This window comes from Nerophis ophidion, linkage group LG08 (assembly GCF_033978795.1).
Source record: "Nerophis ophidion isolate RoL-2023_Sa linkage group LG08, RoL_Noph_v1.0, whole genome shotgun sequence".
Taxonomy (NCBI): Eukaryota; Metazoa; Chordata; class Actinopteri; order Syngnathiformes; family Syngnathidae; genus Nerophis; species Nerophis ophidion.
In genome coordinates, this window is record NC_084618.1 from 26,606,514 (window position 1) to 26,632,152 (window position 25,639).

Consider the following 25,639-nt stretch of genomic DNA (forward strand, 5'->3'; position numbering starts at 1 on the left):
ACTCCTAAAAATAGTGCATTTTACTACTTGCCACCATTTTAATAGTATGCTAACTTGTCCTAAGTCATCATGCTACCATTTTATGAAAGCTTTTTAGCTAATTTTCTATCTTTACACCTAAATATTATGCATTTTAATACTTGGCGCCATATTAGAAGTATGCCAACTTGTCCTATGTCATCATGCCAATGTTAGCATGTGAACATTTTATAACTTTTAAACTAATTCTGTATCTTTACACCTAAAAATAGTGCATTTTTAATACTTGCCACCATTTTAGAAGTATGCTTACTTGTCTTTTCAAATTATTTTGTTCGTTTGAAACTAAAAATCATGGATTTTGATACTAGACGGCATTAGAGAAGTATGCTAACATTTTCTTCAGTTTATTTTGTATGTTTTTTCCTAAAAATAATGCATTTTACTTCTTGGCGCCATCTTAGAAGTATGCTAATGTCTCTTATATGAACATAATAACATTAGCATGCCAACATTTCATGCCAGCTTTTTAGCTAATTGTAAACGTTTGCAGCTAAAAATAATGCATTATAATACACACCATCTTAGAAGTATGCTATCTTCTCCTGTATTGGCATGCTAATGTTTTATGCTATCTTTTTAGCTAATGTTGTATGTTTAAACCTAATAATCAAGGATTTGAGAAGTATTCTGGCCTCGATCCACAATACCACACTCAATACCACAATACCGTTCAAGGCTACCACTCTTTGGCGCCCCCTAATGTAAGGTGCCTAAAGGGGCGGAGCTAAACACAGTGAACTGCACGTATTGGTGGAGGGAGAATAGTCAAAACACGCTGCTGGCTACTGAAAACTCACCGACTTGGTCATCCTGCGAACAGGCTTTTGAACCAGAAGATGCCCTGTTAGCTTGCAGATACTACACTCAAGTACACACTACACGGACACAAGTACACGGGTACCTCATTTTCCTTAATAGTACGTATTTTTTTAAATGTGTTTTGTGGCAATTCCAAATTTGACCACGGCGCCCAGCTGCTATGTAGACTGGGGCTTTCCATCATTTTCAGAAGACTGCATTGCAAGGTGATTACCCCCCCCCCCCCTCCCTCTTCCTTTCAAGCGAGATCCACCCAGTCACTTATTTTTGTACTTGATGCAGGCTAATGTTAGCATGCTAAGTTTCTTTGCTAATTTTACAGATATACACCTACGAGTCATATATTGTGGTACTTGACTTATGCTAAAATAAGCATTTTAGGATGCTAACATTAGCATGCTAGCTTTTTTAAAATGTTGATTTAACAGGTATACACCTAAGACATATATATATATATATATATATATATATATATATATATATATGTACTTCGCTAATGCTAACAGTAAGCATGCGATTAGCAAGTTTTTTGGGGGTTTTTTATTTAGAAGATTTAGACCTCAGAGTCATGGAGTTTGGTACTTCACTAATGCTAACAGTAGGCATGCAATTGTTGGTTTGTTAGCATGTTACTGTTAGCATGCCAGCTTTTTCGCTAAATTTTCTAGTATACACCTCAGAGTCATATATTTTGGTACTTGATGCATGCTAATGTTAGCATGCTAAAATGTTTCGCTAATTTTACAGATATTCACCTACGAGTATTATATTGTGGTACTTGACTTATGCTAAAATAAGCATTTTAGCATGCTCACATTAGCATGCTAGCATTTAAAAAAAAATAATTTAACAAGTATACATCTCAGATTCATATATATATGTATATATATATATTAGTACTTCACTAATGCTAACATTAAGCATGCTATTAGCACGTTAGTTTTTTAAAAAAAATTTAATTTAGCAGATTTAGACCTCAGAGTCATATATTTTGGTACTTCACTAATGCAAACAGTAGGCATGCAATTGTTGGTATGTTAGCATGTTACTGTTAGCATACCAGCTTTTTTGGCTCAATTTTCTAGTATAAACCTCAGAGTAATATATTTTGGTACTTGACACATGCTGAAATAAGCATTTTAGTAGCATGCTAGCTTTTTTTTAAGTTAATTTGTCAGGTTTCCACCTCAGAGTCATATTTTTTGGTACTTTCCTAATGCTAACAGTAGGCATGCTATTGTTGGTATTTTACCATGTTACTATCAACATGCTAGCTTTTACAGCTCCATTTTCTAGTATACACCTTAGAGTTATATACTTTGGTACTTGACCCATACCAAAGTCAAAATTTTAGCATGCTAACCTTAGCACTCTAGCATTTTTTTTAATGTAGTTTAGCAGGTATCCACCTCAGAGTCATACATTTTGGTACTTGACTAATGCCAACAGTAGTTATGCTATTGTTGGTATTTTACCACGTTACTATTAACATGCTAGCTTTTTTAGCTCAATTTTCTAGTGTACACCTCAGTTATATATTTTGGTACGTGATTCATGCTAATTTATGTTAGCATGCTAACATTTGTTGCTAATATGACAGATATACACCTCCGAGTCATATATTTTGATACTTGACGTATACCGAAGTCAACAATTGAGCTTGCTAACATTAGTACTCTAGCATTTTTTTATGTAATTTAGCAGATATCCACCTCAAAGTCATACATTTTGGTACTTGACTAATGCTAACAGTAGTTATGCTATTGTTGGTGTTTTACCACGTTACTATTAACATGCTAGCTTTTTGAGCTAAATTTTCTAGAGTACACAGAGTTATATATTTTGGTACTTGATGCATGCTAATTTATGTTAGCATGCTAACATTTGTAGCTAATATGACAGATATACACTTCCGAGTCATATATTTTGGTACTTGACGCAAACCGAAGTCAGCATTTGATCATGCTAACATTAGCACTCTAGCATCTCTATTTAGGTAGTTTAGCAGGTATCCACCTCAGAGTCATACACTTTGGTACTTGACTAATGCTAACAGTTGTTATGCTATTGTTGGTATTTTACCACGTTACCATTAGCATGCCAGCTTTTTTAGCTCAATTTTCTAGTGTACACCCACAATTCATATTTTTGGTTTCTTGGGGCTAACTGGCGAGCGTGTTAACTGTTAGCATGTTGGCTTTCATGCAAAATTTCTACTGAATCTATGTTTTGTAGTTCTTTTTAGAAAAATGTTTATACTGTACCGACTTTGAATGTGAAAAACAACAAAATTCATATTTTAGTCAGTGGCCCTCATTGGAAAACATGCTATACTGTTGTCCTTTTTTTACTACATTGTACTTTTTGCTATCGTTGACTCATAAACAGTAACGTTATGCCTAAATGCTGAATGAAAAACCTTGAACTTACCCTAAATGCTGAATAAAATGTATAAATCAACATTAAGGAGGCGAGGGGACGCCACCTGCGTACTTTGCTACCAGTTCTTTCTTGAATTCAACAGTGTTTTTCATCTTCTTTATCACAGTGCTGCCACTCGCTACTTTGTTTGGCCCCATGGTGGATTATTTTTACAGCTGTACTCAATACAAACAATTACAGATTGAGTCATCAACGCGTGGATTCTTTGAGTGGACACATTGTTACGCCCAATAATCAAGATGTACACAAAAAGAAGGGCAAACTTTTAGCCACAATTCCAAGGAAGTAGAGGTACCATTATCACTGGAAGTGAAAAACAAAGACTTACATAATTTCTAAAGATTGTTTTAGTAAGATTTTTTTTGTTTTCGGCGCTTGGAATAAAAAAGTTGCCCAAATGTGTTCCCACCATTGTTGACTTGTGTCCATGCAGTGTCATGTGACGGCGTCATGTGACCTCTTACCATTCCCAGCGCTTCCACCCTGGAAAGAGTACGAGAGTGACCCCGCACTCGTCCAGGTTTTGGCTTCTTGGGCTTCTCCAGGAAAAGGTTCTGTCGGCAAAAAAAGACAACGCGCGGCCGTCAGCACGAAAACAGGGGCTCGGAGGTGAAGCTCCGCCCCCTTGCAGTGACACCTGTGTGCTAATGATGCGCTGAAGCTCGCCGTTAGTCAACGCTGGCCCCGCCTCCAGCAACTGCAGCCTCTGGATCAGACGGTTGAGTTCTGAAAGGTCCAGATGGCAGCGGTTGAGCTCTGGAAAAAAATACAAATATTTTATTTGAGTTGCATTCCACATACTATGGATAGTCATTTGTATCTTATATACGAAAACTTTTTTGACACTGAATTCATCGATCTGAATTTTTTTTTTGTGAACTGAATTCTTTTTACATCATATTATGCTGACAATTTCAGTGAATAAAAAGTTCCGCGTATAAAAACTCAGTGCACAAAAAGTCTGTAAAAAATATTCAGTGCAGAAAAGATCAATGTAAACAAATTCAGTGCATCCATCCATCCATCCATTTCCTACCGCTTATTCCCTTTCGGGGTCGCGGGGGGCGCTGGCGCCTATCTCAGCTACGATCGGGCGGAAGGCGGTGTACACCCTGGACAAGTCGCCACCTCATCGCAGGGCCAACACAGATAGACAGACAACATTCACACTCACATTCACACACTAGGGCCAATTTAGTGTTGCCAATCAACCTATCCCCAGGTGCATGTCTTTGGAAGTGGGAGGAAGCCGGAGTAAATAATTTAATGTAAAAAAAAGTGTATAAAAAATTAGTGCAGAAAAATTCTGCGTGAAAAAAATTCCGTTAATAAATATTCAGCGCATAAAAATGTCAGTGTACAAATAGTCAGTGTACAAAATTCAGTGCAAAATAATTCAATAAAAAAGATTCGGTCTGTAAAATTTCAGTGTAAAAAAATCCTGTGCATGAACATTTGGTGTACAAATATTTAGTGTAAAAAAAAAATCAGTGAGGAAAAATTCAGTACATAAAAAGATTCAGTGCAAAATTAAATCAGTGTATTTAAAAACAGTGCAGAAAAAAAAATCAGTATTAAAAAAAAATCCAGTTTATAAATATCACATAAACATTTCAGTGTACAAACATTCAGGGTAAAAAAATAAGTGCAAAATAATTCAGAGTGTAAAATTTCAGTGTAAAAATTCAGTGTGTAAAATTTCAGTGTAAAACAATCCAGTGCAGAAAAATCTAGTGTAAAAATATTCAGTGCATAAATATTTAAGTGTACAAACATTTTGTGGGAAAAAAAATTAGTGTGGAAAAATTCAGTGTAAAAAAAAAAATCAGTGCAAAGAAATTTGGTGTAAAAAAATCCAGTGCAGAAAAATTCAGTTTAAAAAATGTTCAGTATATAAATATTCAGTGCATAAACATTTCATTGAAAAAAATTCAGTGCAAAATTTTTCAGTGTGGACAAATTCAGTGTATAAAAATCCAGTGCAGAAAATGTCAGTGTAAAATATTCAGTGTAAAATGTTTAGTCTATAAATATTCAGTGCTTAAACATTTCCATGCACAAATATTACGTGCAAAAAATTCATTGTAAAAAAAATCCAGTGTGGAAAAATTAATTGTAAAAATATTCAGTATATAAACCTTTCCGTGTACAAATATTCAATGTAAAAAAAATTCAGTGCAAAATAATTCAGTGTAAAAAAAAAAAAAAAAGTGTGGAAACATTCAGTGTATAAACATCCAGGAGAGAAAATCTGTGTATAAAAATTCAGTGCAGAAAAATTCAGGGCAGAAAAAAATCAGTGTAAAAAAAAATTTGTGGAAAAAAAAGAAAATAATTAAGTGTAAAAAATTCAGCGCAGAAAAATGAAGTGAAAGAAAATAAGTGTGAAAAAATTCACTGTATAAAAATCCAGGAGAGAAAATTTCAGAGTAAAAAAATCTGTAAGAAAAAAAAATCAGTGCAGGAATATTTAGTGTAAAAAATTCAGTGCAGAAAAAAATCTGTGTAAAAAAAAATTTGTGTAAAAAAAAGAATTAGGTGTAAAATATTCAGTGTAAAAAAATCAGTGCAAAATAATCCAGTGTAAAAAAAATAAGTGTGGAATAATTCAGTGTATAAAAATCCAGGAGAGAAAATTTCAGAGTAAAAAAATCAGTGCAGAAAAATTCAGTGTAAAAAAATTCAGTACAGAAAAAAATCAGTGTCAACAAAATTTAGTGTAAAAAAATAATTAAGTGTAAAATATCCAGTGTAAAAAATTCAGTGCAAAATATTTCAGTGTAAAAAAATAAGTGTGGAAAAATTCAGTGTCTAAAAATGCAGGAGAGAAAATTTCAGGGTAAAAAAAATGTGTGTGTATAAAAAAATCACTTCAAGTAAATTCAGTGTAAAAGATTTAGTGCGGAAAAAAATCAGTGTAAAAAATGTTGTGTAAAAAATATAATTAAGTGCACAATATTCAGTGTAAAAAATTAATTGCAAAATAATTCAGTGTAAAAAAAATAAGTGTGGAATAATTCAGTGTATAAAAATACGGTAGAAAAAATTTCAGAGTAAAAAAATCAGTGTAGAAAAATTCAGTGCAGAAAAAAATCTGTGTAAACAAAATTTAGTGTAAAACAATAGAATTAAGTGTAAAATATTCTGTGTAAAAAATTCAGTGCAAAATAATTCAGTGTAAAAAAATAAGTGTGGAACAATTCAGAGTATAAAAAATCTGTATAAAAAAAACTCAGTGCAGAAAAAAATCTGTGTTACAATTCAGTGCAGAAGAAAATCAGAGTAAAAAATGTTTTGTTTGAAAATAAAAAAAATGTTTGAAAAATTCAGTGCAGAAGAATTCAGTGAAAAAAATTCAGTGTAAAAAAAATCGATGCTGTCTCAGAACCAGGTGCTTCAGTTTTAGTTTACCTGAAGTGAGTCTTAAAATTCAAAGCAGCGAATAATTCTTACTTTTTTTTACACTGAATTTGAAAACGCAATATTTTAACAAACTCCATTTTCAAACACACATTTTTTTCCTGCAGTGAAACTTTTTCACACCAATGATGTTTTACATTGAATTTTTACGCAGTGAATATGTTTTTTTTACATTCAACATTTTTTAACACTGAATTTAAAAAAAAATGTATTTAAACAAACTGAATTTTTAAACACTTCTACGTTTTCTCACACATTTGTATTCATTTTAAATTGTCCACAAAAAACAACAACACAAAATTCAAACAAAATGCCATTATATATAAAAAAAAAATTGGGGGTAAGGAAGATACAAGCGAAGGTACCTTGAGCACAGGTGTCAGGTGGGTGACTCTGCTGCAGCCACGCTGACACCTTGTTGTCGGCGGAGGGCGGGGCTACAGAGGCCACGCCCACTCCGCTCTGCACAGGTAGGAGGAGGAGCTCGCTGGAGAAGCACCTGGACCGGCTGCTGTCAGCTGACACGCTCGCCAGGTGTCCGTTAGGGAGGACGGCCGCCTCGCTCTTCCTGTAGGAGCGGTGGGCTTGCAGCTTGGTCACCCAGATGTAGAAGAGCTCGTGGCTCTTGGCCTTCAGGAGACACCGGGGGGGGGGGACTTGAGACTTCTTCAAACAGGAACACCAAAGGGAGTTTTACCTTCATGTGATACAGGATGTCCCCCGCGTCCAAGTCGATACGGTTGGACTTCTTGTTGATGGACATGACGACATTGCTGATGTCCACAGAACCCTGCACTCGTCCTATGGATACCTGTTAGCATCGCATGATAGCATCACATGTTAGCATCGTGTGTTATCATTACGAGTTAGCATTACGAGTTAGCATCACGTGTAGATAGGTTATGCATCATATGTTATGATAACATGTTAGCATCCGATGATATTTTTACATGTTGGTATCTCATGCTAGCATTACATTTTAGCATCAAATGTTGCTATTACGTGTTATCATCACATGTTAGCATCAAATGTTGCTGTTTCATTTTAGAGTCAAATGTTACTATTACATGTTAGAATCAAAAATTAGCATCACATGTTAGCCTCACATATTACTATTAAATGTTAGCATCATATATTACTATTAAATGTTAGCATCACATGTTACTATTAAATGTTAGCATCACATGTTTGATCATGTATTACTATTAAATGTTAGTATCACATGTTACTATTACATGTTAGCAACAGTTGCTACCATCATATGTTTGTGTCACATGGTACTATTACATGTTAGAATCAAATGCTAGCATCACATGTTAGCCTCACATGTTACTATTATATGTTAGCATCACATGTTACCATTAAATGTTAGCATCACATGTTAGCATTACATTTTACATTAGCATCAAATGTTAGCATCACATGTTAGCATCACATGTTGGCCTCACATAAAACTATTAAATGTTAGCACCATATATTACTATTAAATGTTAGCATCACATTTTACTATTAAATGTTAGCATCACATGTTACTATTAAATGTTAGCATCACATGTCTGCATCATATATTACTATTAAATGATAGTATCACATGTTACTATTACATGTTAGCATCATATGTTTTTGTCACATGGTACTGTTACATGTTATAATCAAATGTTAGCATCACATGTTAGCCTCACATATTACTATTATATGTTAGCATCACATGTTACTATTTAATGTTAGCATCACATGTTAGCATTACATTTTACATTAGCATCAAATGTTAGCATCACATGTTAACATCACATGTTAGCTTCACATAAAACTATTAAATGTTAGGATCGTATATTAGCAATAAATGTTTGCATCACATGTTAATATTAAATGTTAACATCACATGTTACTATTAAATGTTAGCATCACATGTTTGCATCATATATTACTATTAAATGATAGTATCACATGTTACTATTACATGTTAGCATCATATGTTTGTGTCACATGTTACTATTAAATGTTAGCATCACATGTTAGCCTCAGATATTACTATTATATGTTAGCAGACATGTTACTATTAAATATTAGCATCACATGTTACTATTAAATGTTAGCATCACATTTTAGCCTCACATATTACTATTATATGTTAGCATCACATGTTACTATTAAATGCTAGCATCACGTGTTAGCATTACATTTTACTATTACATGTTAGCATCAAATGTTAGCATCAAATATTACTATTAAATGTCATCATCATTTATTACTATTAATTGTTAGCATCACATGCTACTATTACATGTTAGCATCAGTTGCTAGTATCATATGTTTGTGTCACATGGTACTATTACATGTTAGCATCACATATTACTATCATATGTTAGCATCGCATGTTACTATTAAATGTTAGCATCACATGTTTGCATCATATATTACTATTAAATGATAGTATCACATTACTATTACATGTTAGAATCATATGTTTGTGTCACATGTTACTATTATATGTTAGCATCACAATGTAGCCTCACATATTACTATTATATGTTAGCATCACATGTTAGCATTACATTTTACATTAGCATCAAATGTTAGCATCACATGTTAGCCTCACATAAAACTATTAAATGTTAGCATCATATATTACTATTAAATGTTAGCATCACATGTTACTATTTAATGTTATCATCACATGTTACTATTAAATGTTAGCATCACAATTTTGCATCATATATTACTATTAAATGATAGTATCACGTTACTATTACATGTTAGCATCATATGTTTGTGTCACATGTTACTATTACATGTTAGCATCACATGTTAGCATCATATATTACTAATAAATGTTAGCATCACATTTTACTATTAAATGTTAGCATCACTTATTACTATTAAATGTTAGCATCACATGTTACTATTAAATGTTATTACACATGTTTGCATCATGTATTACTACTAAGTGTTAGTATCACACATTACTATTACATGTTAGCATCAGTTGCTAGCATCATATGTTTGTGTCACATGGTACTGTTACATGTTAGAATCAAATGTTAGCATCAAATGTTAGCCTGACATATTACTATTATATGTTAGCATCACATGTTACTATTAAATGTTAGCATCACATGTTAGCATTACATTTTACATTAACATCAAATGTTAGCATCACATGTTAGCATCACATGTTAGCATAGAATGTTGCTATTTCATTTAAGAGTCAAAAGTTATTATTACATGTTAGAATCAAAAATTTGCACCACATGTTAGCCTCACATATTACTATTAAATGTTAGCATCATATATTACTATTAAATGTTAGCATCACATGTTACTATTTAATGTTAGCATCACATGTTACTATTAAATGTTAGCATCACATGTTTGCATCATATATTACTATTAAATGATAGTATCACATGTTACTATTACATGTTAGCATCATATGTTTGTGTCACATGGTACTATTATATGTTAGCATCACATGTTAGCATCACATGTTAGCCTCACATATTACTATTAAATGTTAGCATCATATATTACTATTAAATGTTGGCATCACATGTTACTATTAAATGTTAGCATCACATGTTACTATTAAATGTTATTACACATGTTTGCATCATGTATTACTATTAAATGTTAGTATCACATGTTACTATTACATGTTAGCATCAGTTGCTAGCATCATATGTTTGTGTCATATAGTACAATTACATGTTAGAATCAAATGTTAGCATCACATGTTAGCATCACATGTTAGCTTCACATATTACTATTATATGTTAGCATCACATGTTACTAATAAATGTTAGCATCACATGTTAGCATTACATTTTAAATTAGCATCAAATGTTAGCATCACATGTTAGCATCACATGTTAGCCTCACATAAAACTATTAAATGTTAGCATCATATATTACTATTAAATGTTAGCATCACATGTTACTATTAAATGTTAGCATCACATGTTTGCATCGTATATTACTATTAAATGATAGTATCACATGTTACTATTACATGTTAGCATCATATGTTTGTGTCACATGGTACTATTACATGTTAGAATCAAATGTGAGCATCACATGTTAGCATCACATGTTAGCCTCACATATTATTATTAAATGTTAGCATCACATGTTACTATTAAATGTTAGCCTCACAGGTTACTCTTAAATGTTAACATCAGTTGTTAGCATCATATGTTAGCATCACATGTTACTATTACTTGTTAGCATCATATGTTAGTGTGACATGTTACTATTACATGTTAGCATCATATGTTAGTGTGACATGTTACTATTACATGTTAGCGTCACGTTTCCATTACATGTTAGAATCAAATGTTACCATTACATGTTAGCATCACATGTTAGCCTCACATATTACTATTAAATGTTAGCAACACACGTTATTATTACATGTTAGCATCAGTTGTTAGCTTCACATATTATTATTAAATGTTAGCATCACATGTTGCTAGTAAATGTTAGCATGACATGTTAGCATCAAATATTAGCATCACATGTTACTATTACATGCTAGCATCACATGTTAACCTCATGTATTACTATTAAATGTTAGTAACACATGTTATTATTACATGTTAGCATCAGTTGTTAGCTTCACATGTTACTATTAAATGTTAGCATCACATGTTAGCATCAAATATTAGCATCACATGTTACTATTACATGCTAGCATCGGGTTTTAGCATTGTATGTTATTGTCACGTTACTATTACATGTTAGCATCAGTTGATAGCATCATATGTTAGTGTCACATGGTACTATTACATGTTAGCGTCATGTGTTTCCATTACATGTTAGAATTGCATGTTAGAATCAAATGTTACCATTACATATTATAATTACATTTTAGCCTCAAACGTTGTTATTGCATGTTAGCATCAAATGTTGCTAATGCATGTTAGCATCACTTGTTACTATTACATGTTAGCATCACTTGTTACTATTACCTGTTGGTATCACATGTTGCTAATACATGTTAGCATCACTTGTTACTATTACATGTTAGTATCAAATGTTGCTAATACATGTTAGCATCAGATGTTATTATTACATATTAGCATCAAATGTTGCTATTACATGTTAGCATTACAGGTTGCTATAATATGTTAGCATCACATGTTACTACTACATGTTAGCATCATACGTTGCTATTACATGTTAGCTTCACAGTTTACTATTACATGATAGCATTAACTGTTACTATTCCATGTTAGCATCACATGTTACTATTACATATTAGCATCAAATGTTACTATTACATGTTAGCATCAAATGTTGCTTTTACATGTTAGCAACACATGTTACTATTACATGTTAGCATCAAATGTTACCATTACATGTTAGCATCAAATGTTGCTTTTACATGTTAGCAACACGTTACTATTACATGTTAGCATCAAATGTTACTATTACATGTTAGCATCACATGCTACTATTACATGTTAACAACACATGCTACTATTACATATTAGCATAAAATGTTACTATTACATGATAGCATCAAATGTTGCTTTTACATGTTAGCAACACATGCTACTATTACATATTAGCATCAAATGTTACTATTACATGATAGCATCAAATGTTGCTTTTACATGTTAGCAACACATGCTACTATTACATTTTAGCATCAAATGTTACTATTACATGATAGCATCAAATGTTGCTTTTACATGTTAGCAACACATGCTACTATTACATAGTAGCATTAAATGTTACTATTACATGATAGCATCAAATGTTGCTTTTACATGTTAGCATCACATGTTACTATTACATGTTAGCATCAATTGGTGCTATTACATGATAGCATCAAATGTTGCTTTTACATGTTAGCAACACATGCTACTATTACATGTTAGCATCAAATGTTACTATTACATATTAGCATCAAATGTTACTATTACATGATAGCATCAAATGTTGCTTTTACGTGTTAGCAACACATGCTACTATTACATATTAGCATCAAATGTTACTATTACGTGTTAGCATCACATGTTACTATTACATGTTAGCATCAATTGGTGCTATTACATGATAGCATCAAATGTTGCTTTTACATGTTAGCAACACATGCTACTATTACATGTTAGCATCAAATGTTACTATTACATGTTAGCAACATATGCTACTATTACATATTAGTATCAAATGTTACTATTACATGATAGCATCAAATGTTACTTTTACATGTTAGCAACACATGCTACTATTACATGTTAGCATCAAATGTTACTATTACATGTTAGCAACACATGCTACTATTACATTTTAGCATCAAATGTTACTATTACATGATAGCATCAAATGTTGCTTTTACATGTTAGCAACACATGCTACTATTACATGTTAGCATCAAATGTTACTATTACATGTTAGCATCAAATGTTGCTTTTACATGTTAGCATCACATGTTACTATTACATGTTAGCATCAATTGGTGCTATTACATGATAGCATCAAATGTTGCTTTTACATGTTAGCAACACATGCTACTATTACATGTTAGCATCAAATGTTACTATTACATGTTAGCATCATATGCTACTATTACATATTAGCATCAAATGTTACTATTACATGATAGCATCAAATGTTGCTTTTACATGTTAGCAACACATGCTACTATTACATGTTAGCATCAAATGTTACTATTACATGTTAGCAACACATGCTACTATTACATATTAGCATCAACTGTTACTATTACATGTTAGCATCAAATGTTGCTTTTACATGTTAGCATCACATGTTACTATTACATGTTAGCATCAATAGGTGCTATTACATGATAGCATCAAATATTGCTTTTACATGTTAGCAACACATGCTACTATTACATGTTAGCATCAAACGTTACTATTACATGTTAGCATCAAATGTTGCTTTTACATGTTAGCATCACATGTTACTATTACATGTTAGCATCAAATGTTGCTATTACATGTTAGCATCAAATGTTGTTATTACATGTTAGCATCATATGTTGCTAATACATGTTAGCATCACATGTTACTATTACATGTTAACATCAAATGTTGCTATCATATGTTAGCATCACACACTGGCTGCAAGTAAGTCATGAAAAAGTGCACCTACATCTTGTTGGTTCCTGCAGTACCTCAAGATCCCTCCCTCCAGGACAAAGTATCGCTGTTGATGACAAAAAAAACACATTTTGTTTTTGAAAACCTGGCCCAGAAAACAAGGTCAAACTTTGTCACCTTGTGCCATCCCTTGAGCGGCCACTTCCTCCTCTTGAGCAGGTAACCCTCACATATTCCAGGAGTGCTGAGCTCGCCCGTGGCGCTGACGTCCAGCTGGGCGTCATCCATCACTTCCCAATCTTTGATGGCCTGTCAGGACGAAAAGACCGCTATTGATTTTGCCGGGGGTGTGGGGGGGGTAACATCGCCAGGGTGGTCACGTGACCTGCCGGGAGTGCCGCGAGGACAGCGTGCTGCTGCTGCGCGAGTGCGGCGCTTTGGTCCCCGTGGGCGACCACTTCTCCAGGCCGCTCGCCAGCGATTGGCTGCGATTGAGGACGGAGCCATAGGGATTCATCCTGCTGGTTAGGACGTGAGAGAGTCACCACCACGTACCCCGCCTGCCACCTGCAGGGACCACAACAGTCGGACATCATGAGAGCGAAATAAACACGCTGTCGTAGTTTGTTGATGTTGACCTACCAAGAAGAAGGCTGGTAAAACTCCACTGTGTAGGATGGGAAGCAACATGAAGGTGGTCTGTTTCTTTCATGTATTGTAATCAACAGAAAGATGCTGTCTTTGACCCAAGAACTACAAAGCGAAGAGGAAGCAGGACCTTTTCTGTGAACTGATTTACGACCTTTTCTCTGAACTTATAAAGCTCTTTTAGGTTAAATACCTACATACTTGTGTACTTTGTTACGAAGAAAAAACAGCTTTTATGCGTTACGTTGTAACAATTTGTAAGTTTTAACTGTTCCCCATGTACGGACTGAATTGGGCAAAAGAGCTTTTGGCAATGCTGCCCCTATGGCATACGAAACTGAAACTCAGTGAACTACTTCCATTTGGAGACTTCCGTTCTGTCCTGAGGGACAGAGAGCAAGAGACTTTTGCTCAGTACTTGTGTTTTTAAAAAGTGTAAATCTTTATTGTTTTGCAGTTCTCTTTTATGTATTTTAAAATGTATGTCTTAATGTATTACTTTTTTGAAACTACTCTGTGACATGTGCTGTTGACATCTTGGCCAGGTCACCCTTGTGAAAGAGATCTTGATCTTAATGGGTTTCGTATCTGGTTAAATAAAGGTTCTAACTGTTCTGCAACCAAATGTGATGGCTGTTTACGACCCCCATCCCTTAAAAAACAGCTGTTGCCATGTAATTAGGGAAAGTCCGAATAAAAGTCTAAATCTTTCGTCAGGGCCGAGGGACGACGCCGTCTCTCCTCAATTGAGCCAAATTTAATTCTGTCTCTGTTTAATTCCTTGCTTCTTGTCTTATTTATTAAATCGGTTTGAACCTGACACTAACATACTATGCTAACACAAATATACCTTGCTAAAAAATATGCCACACTAACAAAAAGATATCATGCTAACACAAGTGTATCATGGTAACAATAACATACCATGCTAACACTAACGCACCAGGCTAACAATAACCTACTGTGTTAAAAACAGCCTACATTGCTAACAATAAGCTACTATGCTATCAATAACCTTCCGTGATAAAAATAACATACCGTGCTAACAACGACCTGCCATGCTAACAATACCATACCATGCTAATACCAACATACCATTCTAACCCCAACATACAATGCTAACAATGACATAATATGATAATGGTAAAAATAACATACCATGTTAATGCTAACATACTATGCTAACAATAAATACAATGCTAGCACTAACATACTATGCTAACAGTGACATAATATGCTAATGCTAAGAATAACATATCATGCTAACATTAACCTACTATGCTAACAATACCATACCATGCTAACATTGACTGACAAAAGACGCTAATGCGAACATGAACAAACAATGCTAACAATACTATACCATGCTAGCACTAACATACAAACCCCGTTTCCATAAGAGTTGGGAAATTGTGTTGGATGTAAATATAAACGGAATACAATGATTTGCTAATCATTTTCAGCCCATATTCAGTTGAATATGCTACAAGGACAACATATTTGATGTTCAAACTCATAAACCTTTTTTTTTGTGCAAATAATCATTAACTTTAGAATTTGGTGCCAGCAACACGTGACAAAGAAGTTGAGAAAGGTGGCAAAAAATATTGATAAAGTTGAGAAATGCTCATCAAACACTTATTTTGAACATCCCACAGGTGTGCAGGCTAATTGGGAACAGGTGGGTGCCATGATTGGGTATAAAAACAGCTTCCCCAAAAATGCTCAGTCTTTCACAAGAAAGGATGGGGCGAGGGTCAACAATTTGTAAGCAAATTGTCGAACAGTTTTAGAACATTTCTCAACGAGCTATTGCAAGGAATTTAGGGATTTTACCATCTACGGTCCGTAAAATCATCAAAAGGTGCAGAGAATTTTGGAGGAATCGCTGCACGTAAGCGATGATATTACGCACCGTTGATCCCCCAGGCGGTACTACATCAAAAACCGACATCAATGTGTAAAGGATATTACCACATGGGCTCAGGAACACTTCATAAAACCACTGTCAGTAACTACAGTTGGTCGCTACATCTGTAAGTGCAAGTTAACTCTACTATGCAAAGCGAAAGCCATTTATCAACAACACCCAGAAACGCCGCCGGTTTTGCTGGGCCCGAACTCATCTAAGATGGACTGATGCAAAGTGGAAAAGTGTTCTGTGGTCTGACGAGTCCACATTTCAAATTATATTTGGAAACTGTAACGTGGTGTCCCCCGGAAAAAAAGAGGAAAATAACCGTCCGGATTGTTATAGGCGCAAAGTTCAAAAGCCAGCATCTGTGATGGTATGGGGGTGTATTAGTGCCCAAGGCATGGGTAACTTACACGTCTGTGAAGGCACCATTAATGCTGAATGGCCCATACAGGTTTCGGACCAACATATGTTATCATCCAAGCAACGTTATCATGGACGCCCCCTGCTTATTTCAGCAAAACAATGTGGGTACTTTCCTGGCCTGCCTGCAGTCCAGACCTGTCTCCCATCGAAAATGTGTGGCGCATTATGGAGCGTAAAATACGACAGCGGAGACCCCGGACTGTTGAACGACTGAAGCTCTACATAAAACAAGAATGGGAAAGAATTCCACTTTCAAAGCTTCAACAATTAGTTTCCTCAGTTCCCAAACATTTATTGAGTGTTGTTAAAAGAAATTGTGATGTAACACAGTGGTGAACATGCCCTTTCCCAACTACTTTGTCACGTGTTGCTGGCATCAAATTCTAAAGTTAATGATTATTTGCACAAAAAAAAATGTTTATCAGTTTGAACATCAAATATGTTGTCTTTGTAGCATATTCAACTGAATATGGGTTGAAAATGATTTGCAAATCATTGTATTCCATTTATATTTACATCTAACACAATTTCCCAACTCATATAGAAACGGGGTTTGTAATATGCTAACAATACCATACCATGTTAACACTGACATAATATGATAATGGTAATAACATACAATGCTAACACGAACACACCATGCTAACCCTAGCTTACAATGCTAACACTGACTGATATAGTATGCTAACGCTAACACTAACATACTATGCTAAAAATACCATACCATGTATTAACACTGACATAATATGGTAGTGCTAACATACTATGCTAACAATACCATACAATGCTAGCCCTAACATAGTATGCTAACATTGACATAGTATGCTAATGCTAACAATAATATACCATGCTAACACTAACATACTATGCTAACAATACCATAACATGCTAGCACTAACATACTATGATAATACTAATAATAACATACTATGCCGACCCTAACATACAATGCTAATGCTGACTGACATGATATGCTAATTCTAACACTAACATACCATGCTAACAATACAATACCATGCCAGCACTAACATAATATGCTAACAATACCATACCATTTTAACACTGACATAATATGATGGTGATAACATACTATGATAACAATACCATACAATGCTGGCCCTAACATAGTATGCTAACATTGACATAGTATGCTAATGCTAACAATAATATACCATGCTAACACTAACATACTATGCTAATAATACCATACCATGCTATCACTAACATACTATGATAATGCTAATAATAACATACCATGCCGACCCTAACATACAATGCTAATGCTGACTGACATAATATGCTAATGCTAACACTAACATACCATGCTAACAATACCATACCATGACAGCACTAACATAATATGCTAACAATACCATACCATTTTAAAACTGACATAATATGATAATGATAATAATAACATACCATGCTAATAATAACATACTATGCTAACAATACCATACCATGCTAGCACTAACATACTATGCTAACATTGACATAGTATGCTAATGCTAACAATAACACCATGCTAACACTAACATACTATGCAAACACTGACATAATTTAATTCTAACAATAACATACCATGCTAATGCTAACATACTATGCTAACAATACCATACCATGCCAGCACTAACATACTATGCTAACATTGACATAGTATGCTAACGCTAACAATAATATACCATGCTAACACTAACATACTATGCTAACACTAACATAATAGGCTAACAATACCATATCATGTTAACACTGACATATGATAATGCTAAAAATAACATACCATGCTAACAATAACATACCATGCTAATGCTAACATACTATACTAACAATACCATACCATGCTAGCACTAATATATTATGCTAACATTGACATAGTATGCTAATGCTAACAGTAACATACGATGCTTCCATTAAAATACCATGCTAACAATACCATACTGTGCTAACACTAACATACTATGATAATGCTAATACTAAAATACCATGCCGAACCTAACATACAATGCTCACACTGACTGACATAATATGCTAATGCTAACACTAACATACTGTCATGATCCGCCTCCCGGATCAGACATAGTTTTTGTGTGTTTTGTGTGTATTGATTATTTTTGGACTCTTCCGATCCCTTAGTTTGAGCACTTCCTGTTTCATCTTGTCTCCATGATTACTTGATTTGTTCCACCTGCTATGCTTTTTATGCACACCTGCTGGCAATTGTTTGCTTTAGTATTTAAACCTGCATTCTACCTTAGTTTGTCCTTGGTTCGTAGTTTGCTTCATGCAACTATCACGTTTGCTTCACTGCTTTGTATACCTTTGCTAAGTTACACCTTGGCTTTCGTGAGCTCAGCACGCACTATTTTGGACACCTTGCTAAGTATTAGCATTAGCTTCCTGTGCATAGGAACGCAAGTTCTTTTCCTTTTGTACCAGTGTTATTTTATCCTTTTTGTATTAAAACTAGCTCTTACCTGCAAATCCTGCTTGTCCGGGTCCTTTTGCATCTTGAGGTGACACCTCGCGCATCACGATGCGTTCCAAACGTGACACATACCATGCTAACAATACCATACCAGCACCAACATAATATGCTAAAAATAACCATGTTAACACTGACATAACATGATAATGATAATAACAACAAACCATGCTAACCCTAGCAAACAATGCTAACATTGACTGACATAAAACACAAATGCGAACACTAACATACCATGCTAACAATATCATACCGTACTAACAATACATACCATGCTAACAATATCATACCATACTAACAATACCATACCATGCTAACAATACCATACCATGCTTACACTAACTTACCATACTAACAATACCATACCATGCTAACACTAACATACCATGCTAACAATACCATACCATGCTAACACTGACACTGACTGACACAATATGCTAATGCTAACCCCAACATGCCATGCTAACACATACATAAAATGATAACGCTGAAAATACCACACGATGCTAACAAAAAGGTGGTCAAAAAGCGTGCTGTGTGTCCACGAGACAGGACACGTGCTGCTTTGAGCACTTCCAGCGTGTCCCGGAGGATTAGTAACTTTGTCTTAATTGGTTTTTCTCAAAGAGCTTTTTAGCAACATGTCGCTAGGACCGGAATGAACAAGCTGCAGCGACAACAAACCTCCTACACCAGACGTTGGGGACAAATGTGTGGAATCACACTGGGCAAGACACTTTTAAAACAATGAGCGCCGAGTACGAAAAAAAAAATTATATATTTTTTCCCCCTTCTCGTTGGGCGCCCCTTAGAAGACCATAGTAACACAAATATACCTTGCTGACAAAAATATACAATGCTAACAGTAACATACCATGCTAACACAAATATACCTCACAGACATAAATATACCATGCTACTAACAACATACCAGGCTAACTAATATATACCATGCTAACACTAATGTACCATGCTAACACAACTACACCATTTTAACAGTAATATACCTTGCTAACAAAATACACCATGCTAAAAAATACACCATGCTAACAACAACATACCAGGTTAAAAAATATATACCATGCGAACACTAATGTACCATGCTAACACAACTATACCAAGTTGACAGTAATATACCTTGCTAACAAAATACACCATGCTAAAAAAAATACACCATGCTAAAAAATACACCATGCTAACAACGACATACCTGGCTAACTAATATATACCATGCTAACACTAATGTGCCATGCTAACACTAATGTACCATGCTAACACAACTATACCAAGTAAACAGTAATATACCTTGCTAACAGAATACACCATGCTAAAAAATACACCATGCTAACAACGACATACCTGGCTAACTAATATATACCATGCTAACACTAATGTTCCATGCTAACACAACTATACCATGTTATCAGTAATATACCTTGCTAACAAAATACACCATGCTAAAAAAATACACCATGTTAAAAAATACACCATGCTAACAACGACATACCTGGCTAACTAATATATACCATGCTAACACTAATGTGCCATGCTAACACTAATGTACCATGCTAACACAACTATACCAAGTAAACAGTAATATACCTTGCTAACAGAATACACCATGCTAAAAAATACACCATGCTAACAACGACATACCTGGCTAACTAATATATACCATGCTAACACTAATGTTCCATGCTAACACAACTATACCATGTTATCAGTAATATACCTTGCTAACAAAATACACCATGCTAAAAAAATACACCATGTTAAAAAATACACCATGCAAACAACGACATACCTGGCTAACTAATATATACCATGCTAACACTAATGTACCATGCTAACACAACTATACCAAGTTGACAGTAATATACCTTGCCAACAAAATACACCATGCTAAAAAAATACACCATGCTAAAAAATACACCATGCTAACAACGACATACCTGGCTAACTAATATATACCATGCTAACACTAATGTACCATGCTAACACTAATGTACCATGCTAACACAACTATACCATGTTAACAGTAATATACCTTTCTAACAAAATACACCATGCTAAAAAAATACACCATGCTAAAAAATACACCATGCTAACAACAACATACCAGGCTAAATAATATATACCATGCTAACACTAATGTACCATGCTAAAACTAATGTACCATGCTAACACAACTATACCATGTGAACAGTGATATACCTTGCTAACAAAATACACCATGCTAAAAAATACACCATGCTAGCAATAACATACCATGCTAACACAAATAGACCTCGCTAGCAAAAATGTAACATGCTAACAAATAACATACCAGGCTAACAAAAACATACCATGCTAACACTAATGTACCATGCTAACACAACTATACCATGCTAACATTAACATACCATGCTAACACAACTAGACTTCGCTAACAAAAATGTACCATGCTAACATTAACATTCCATGCTAACAATAACATACCAGACTAACCCAAACCCACCCTGCTATGAATACCATACCATGCTAAAAATATTGTGCGAACAATAACATACCATGCTAATACTAACATACCATGCTAACACAAATATACCTCTCAAACAAAAATATACCATGCAGACAATAACATACCAGGCAAATAAATATATACCATGCTAAAACTAATGTACCATGCTAAACACAAATACCGTATTTCCTTGAATTTCCGCAGGGCATACAGTATGCGCCTGCCTTGAATTACTGCCGGGTCAAACTCGCTTTGCAAAATAATTAGCGCATGCTTAGTATTACCGCCTTGTCAAACTCGTGACGTCACGAGTGACACTTCCCCTGTCATCATTTTCAAATCGGAGGAGGCTGATTTCAATACCGGTAATTTGAAATCGCATAAAGGGAAGAATATTAAGAGCTATTCAGTAGAATTTAAGGTCCAACCTCACATCACACTCAATTTTTTACTGCATGCCTTTGGTAAGTGGCGGAGTGAGAAGAGGTTTTAAAGTAATTAGGGCATGCTTACTTTTACCTCATGCCTTTGGTAAGCGCAGGAGTGAGAAGAGGTTTTAAATTAATTTGCGCCCCTGCGGCAATTCAAGGAAGTATGGTATATATATATATATATATATATATATATATATATATATATATATATATATATATATATATATATGTATATGTATGTATGTATATATATATATATATATATATATATATATATATATATGTATATATATATATATATATATATATATATATATATGTTGTAAAGATATATTTAATATCTTATTATATTATCATTTATGTTATATATTATTATTCATATGTATTTTAAATTCAAAGTTAAAGTACCACTGAATAACTCTCTGCATTTGACCACATATATTTAGATATTTTTTACTTGTGTTTATTTGTGTGTGACATTATGTGCGATACAAGCAGTGCCGCAGCTTGTTCACTTGAGTGTGATATCATGAGCGATACGAGCGGTGCCGCGCGGTGTTTACTTATGTGATATATTATGTGCGATACGAGCAGTCGCGCAGCGTGTTTACTTGTGTGTGATATTATGTGCGATACAGCCTGTTTACTTGTGTGTGATATCATGTAAGATACGAGCAGTCCCGCAGCGTGTTTACTTTCGTGTAATATTATGTGCGATACAATCAGTCCCGCAGCGTGTTTACTTGTGTGTGATATCATGTGCGATACAATCAGTCCCGCAGCGTGTTTACTTGTGTGTGATATCGTGTGTGATACGAGCAGTCCTGCAGCGTGTTTACTTGTGTGTGATATCACGTGCTATACGAGCAGTCCTGCAGCGTGTTCACTTGAGTGTGATATCCTGAGCGATACGAGCAGTGCCGTAGCGTGATTACTTGTGTGTGATATTATGTGCGATACAAGCAGTCCCGCGTGTTTACTTGTGTGTGATATCATGTGTGATACAAGCAGTCCCACAGCGTGTTTACTTGCGTCTATCATGTGCGATACGAGCAGTCAAGCAGCGTGTTTACTTGTGTGTGATATCATGTGTGATACGAGCAGTCCCGTAACATGTTTGCTTGTGTGTGACATCATGTGTGATACAAGTAGTCCTGCAGTGTGTTCACTTGTGTGTGATATCATCTGCGATACGAGCAATCCCGCAGCGTATTTTCTTGTGTATGATAGCACGTGCAATACAAGCAGTCGTGCAGCCTGTTTACTTGAGTGTGATATCATGTGCGATACAAGCAATCCTGCAGTATGTTTACTTGTGTGTGATATCACGTGCGATACAAGCAGTCCCGCAGCATTTTTAGTTGCGTGTGATACCATGTGCAATACGAGCAGTCCTGCAGCGTCTTTCAGTCAATATGGAGGGCTTTAAAAAAACAACTGTCTCTGACCTTGGTTTTGCTCAGAAACAATAAAGACAATGTTTTTTTGTTTTTTTTAATCTCACACATATATTATTATTATTATTATTATTATTATTATTAATGGTGTCATGAAGTACCAGCCTGGAGAGAGAGTGAAGACGTCAAGTTAACTTTTAGTTTCGATACCCGCCAGATAAACACGATGAATGCCTGTTGCAAATACACACACACATATATTATTATTATTATTATCATCATTATTATTATTACTATTATTATTATTGGTGTCACAAAGTACCAGCCCGGAAACAGAGTGACGTCAAGTTAACTTTCAGTTTCGATAGTCGTCCACGTATTCAACCTTGTTGGACAAAAGCATGAGAGACCGGCGACGATTTTAGTCTTTTAGATAGCTCCATCTCTCTCAATGCTGATGTTTTTATTGTTTGTACCAACCCCTGCATGTAGAATAAATAGCTGACATTTTAGTCAGGCCTAAAATAAAAGGATCTGGATGGACTTTTGTACCCTAAGGGGTCCTAATACATACAGTATTGTCCAAACAATAATTTTATAACACAATAAAAGGTAGAATAGTTTGCATTTTTTACATCGTTGTGCATTAATAAAAAAAAAAAAAAAAGGAAAATCCTCAGTCCTACCAGGACGTCCCCTGCGTGGGTCATGGTCCTCCAGGAGCCTCCAGAAGATCCCCCAGAATCGTTCAGGTCAGGTCCAGTTCTTCGCATCCAGCCGCACACGACCTCGCAACCATAATTATGATCCCCCCCGGCGTCCTGGACCTGATCCGCTTTAGAGGATTTACTGCCAGGTGGATTTACATGCTTCGCGTCAAAGTGGACCGCCGGGCGAAGGGGGACGTCATCGGGACTAGGCGCCCGTCAGAAGGTCCAGAAAGGGTTCCGCTGGGTAATTGGCGAACTTGAAGCTTAACAAGTGTCCTTTAGTAGAAAAATAAATAATGACAGGTTGAAGGCGACCGTGTGACCCAGATTATCGTGGACTAATCCCGGGATTAGCCAATCAGGTTCCGAACTCGCTTGTTTGAGCCACCACTCCACCTGCAGGCATCACTACGTCATTGCAACAGACGCTTCATTGGGTACTTCCCTACTTGAAGTACAACGCAAGAGAGTTATATATTTTTTAATTTAAATAGTTTAATTGATATATTTAATATAATATGTGGCTTTTTCTCTCCAGGGAGTAATAATGTATTTAATAGTAAAGCTAAAATGATGATACTAAATCAGCCACGCTAGTTTAACCTGTTAACACTTTATATATGGAGTACCATTGTTGATGTGTGTAATGTTACAGTAGACACACATATTAAACACAATTGTTAGATAAAACTGCTGCCTTGTTTTTAATGAATACTTGGGCTTATTACGCTACTGTATTTTGTGGTATATATATATATCCAGCAATCCATTTTCTACCGCTTATTCCCTTTCGGGGGACGCTGGCGCCTATCTCAGCTACAATCGGGCGGAAGGCAGGGTACACCCTGGACAAGTCGCCACCTCATCGCAGGGCCAACACAGATAGACAGACAACATTCACACTCACATTCACACACTACGGCCAATTTAGTGTTGCCAATCAACCTATCCCCAGGTGCATGTCTTTGGAAGTGGGAGGAAGCCGGAGTACCCGGAGGGAACCCACGCATTCACGGGGAGAACATGCAAACTCCACACAGAAAGATCCCGAGCCTGGATTTGAACCCAGGACTGCAGGAACTTCGTATTGTGAGGCAGACGCACTAACCCCTCTGCCACCGTGAAGCCTGGTATATATATATATATATATATATATATATATATATATATATATATATATATATATATATATATATATATATATATATATATATATATATATATATATATATATATATATATATATATATATATATATGTATATATATATATAATGTACACAATGTGCCACAAATGGTATATATATATATATATGTGTGTGTGTGTGTGTATGT

At 35.0% G+C, this 25,639-nt stretch overlaps 1 protein-coding gene across 2 annotated transcripts in view; it reads right to left on the reverse strand.

Moving 5' to 3' along the window:
* The window catches only part of osbpl7 (oxysterol binding protein-like 7), an 80,696-nt gene extending 56,060 nt beyond the window's left edge, over positions 1-24,636 (reverse strand). The window contains exons 1-9 of one of the 2 annotated variants that reach the window (XM_061908115.1): positions 24,282-24,636; positions 14,179-14,360; positions 13,971-14,102; positions 13,846-13,899; positions 7,421-7,534; positions 7,089-7,353; positions 3,941-4,059; positions 3,768-3,857; positions 840-863 (exon numbers count right to left, since the gene is read on the reverse strand). In XM_061908115.1, the coding sequence (XP_061764099.1) occupies positions 840-863; positions 3,768-3,857; positions 3,941-4,059; positions 7,089-7,353; positions 7,421-7,534; positions 13,846-13,899; positions 13,971-14,102; positions 14,179-14,310 (930 nt within the window). In that variant the 5' untranslated portion in view covers positions 14,311-14,360; positions 24,282-24,636. The remainder of the gene's footprint in view (positions 1-839; positions 864-3,767; positions 3,858-3,940; positions 4,060-7,088; positions 7,354-7,420; positions 7,535-13,845; positions 13,900-13,970; positions 14,103-14,178; positions 14,361-24,281) is intronic. The other variant, XM_061908116.1, reaches the window with a different exon arrangement.
* Positions 24,637-25,639: the final 1,003 nt, after the last annotated feature.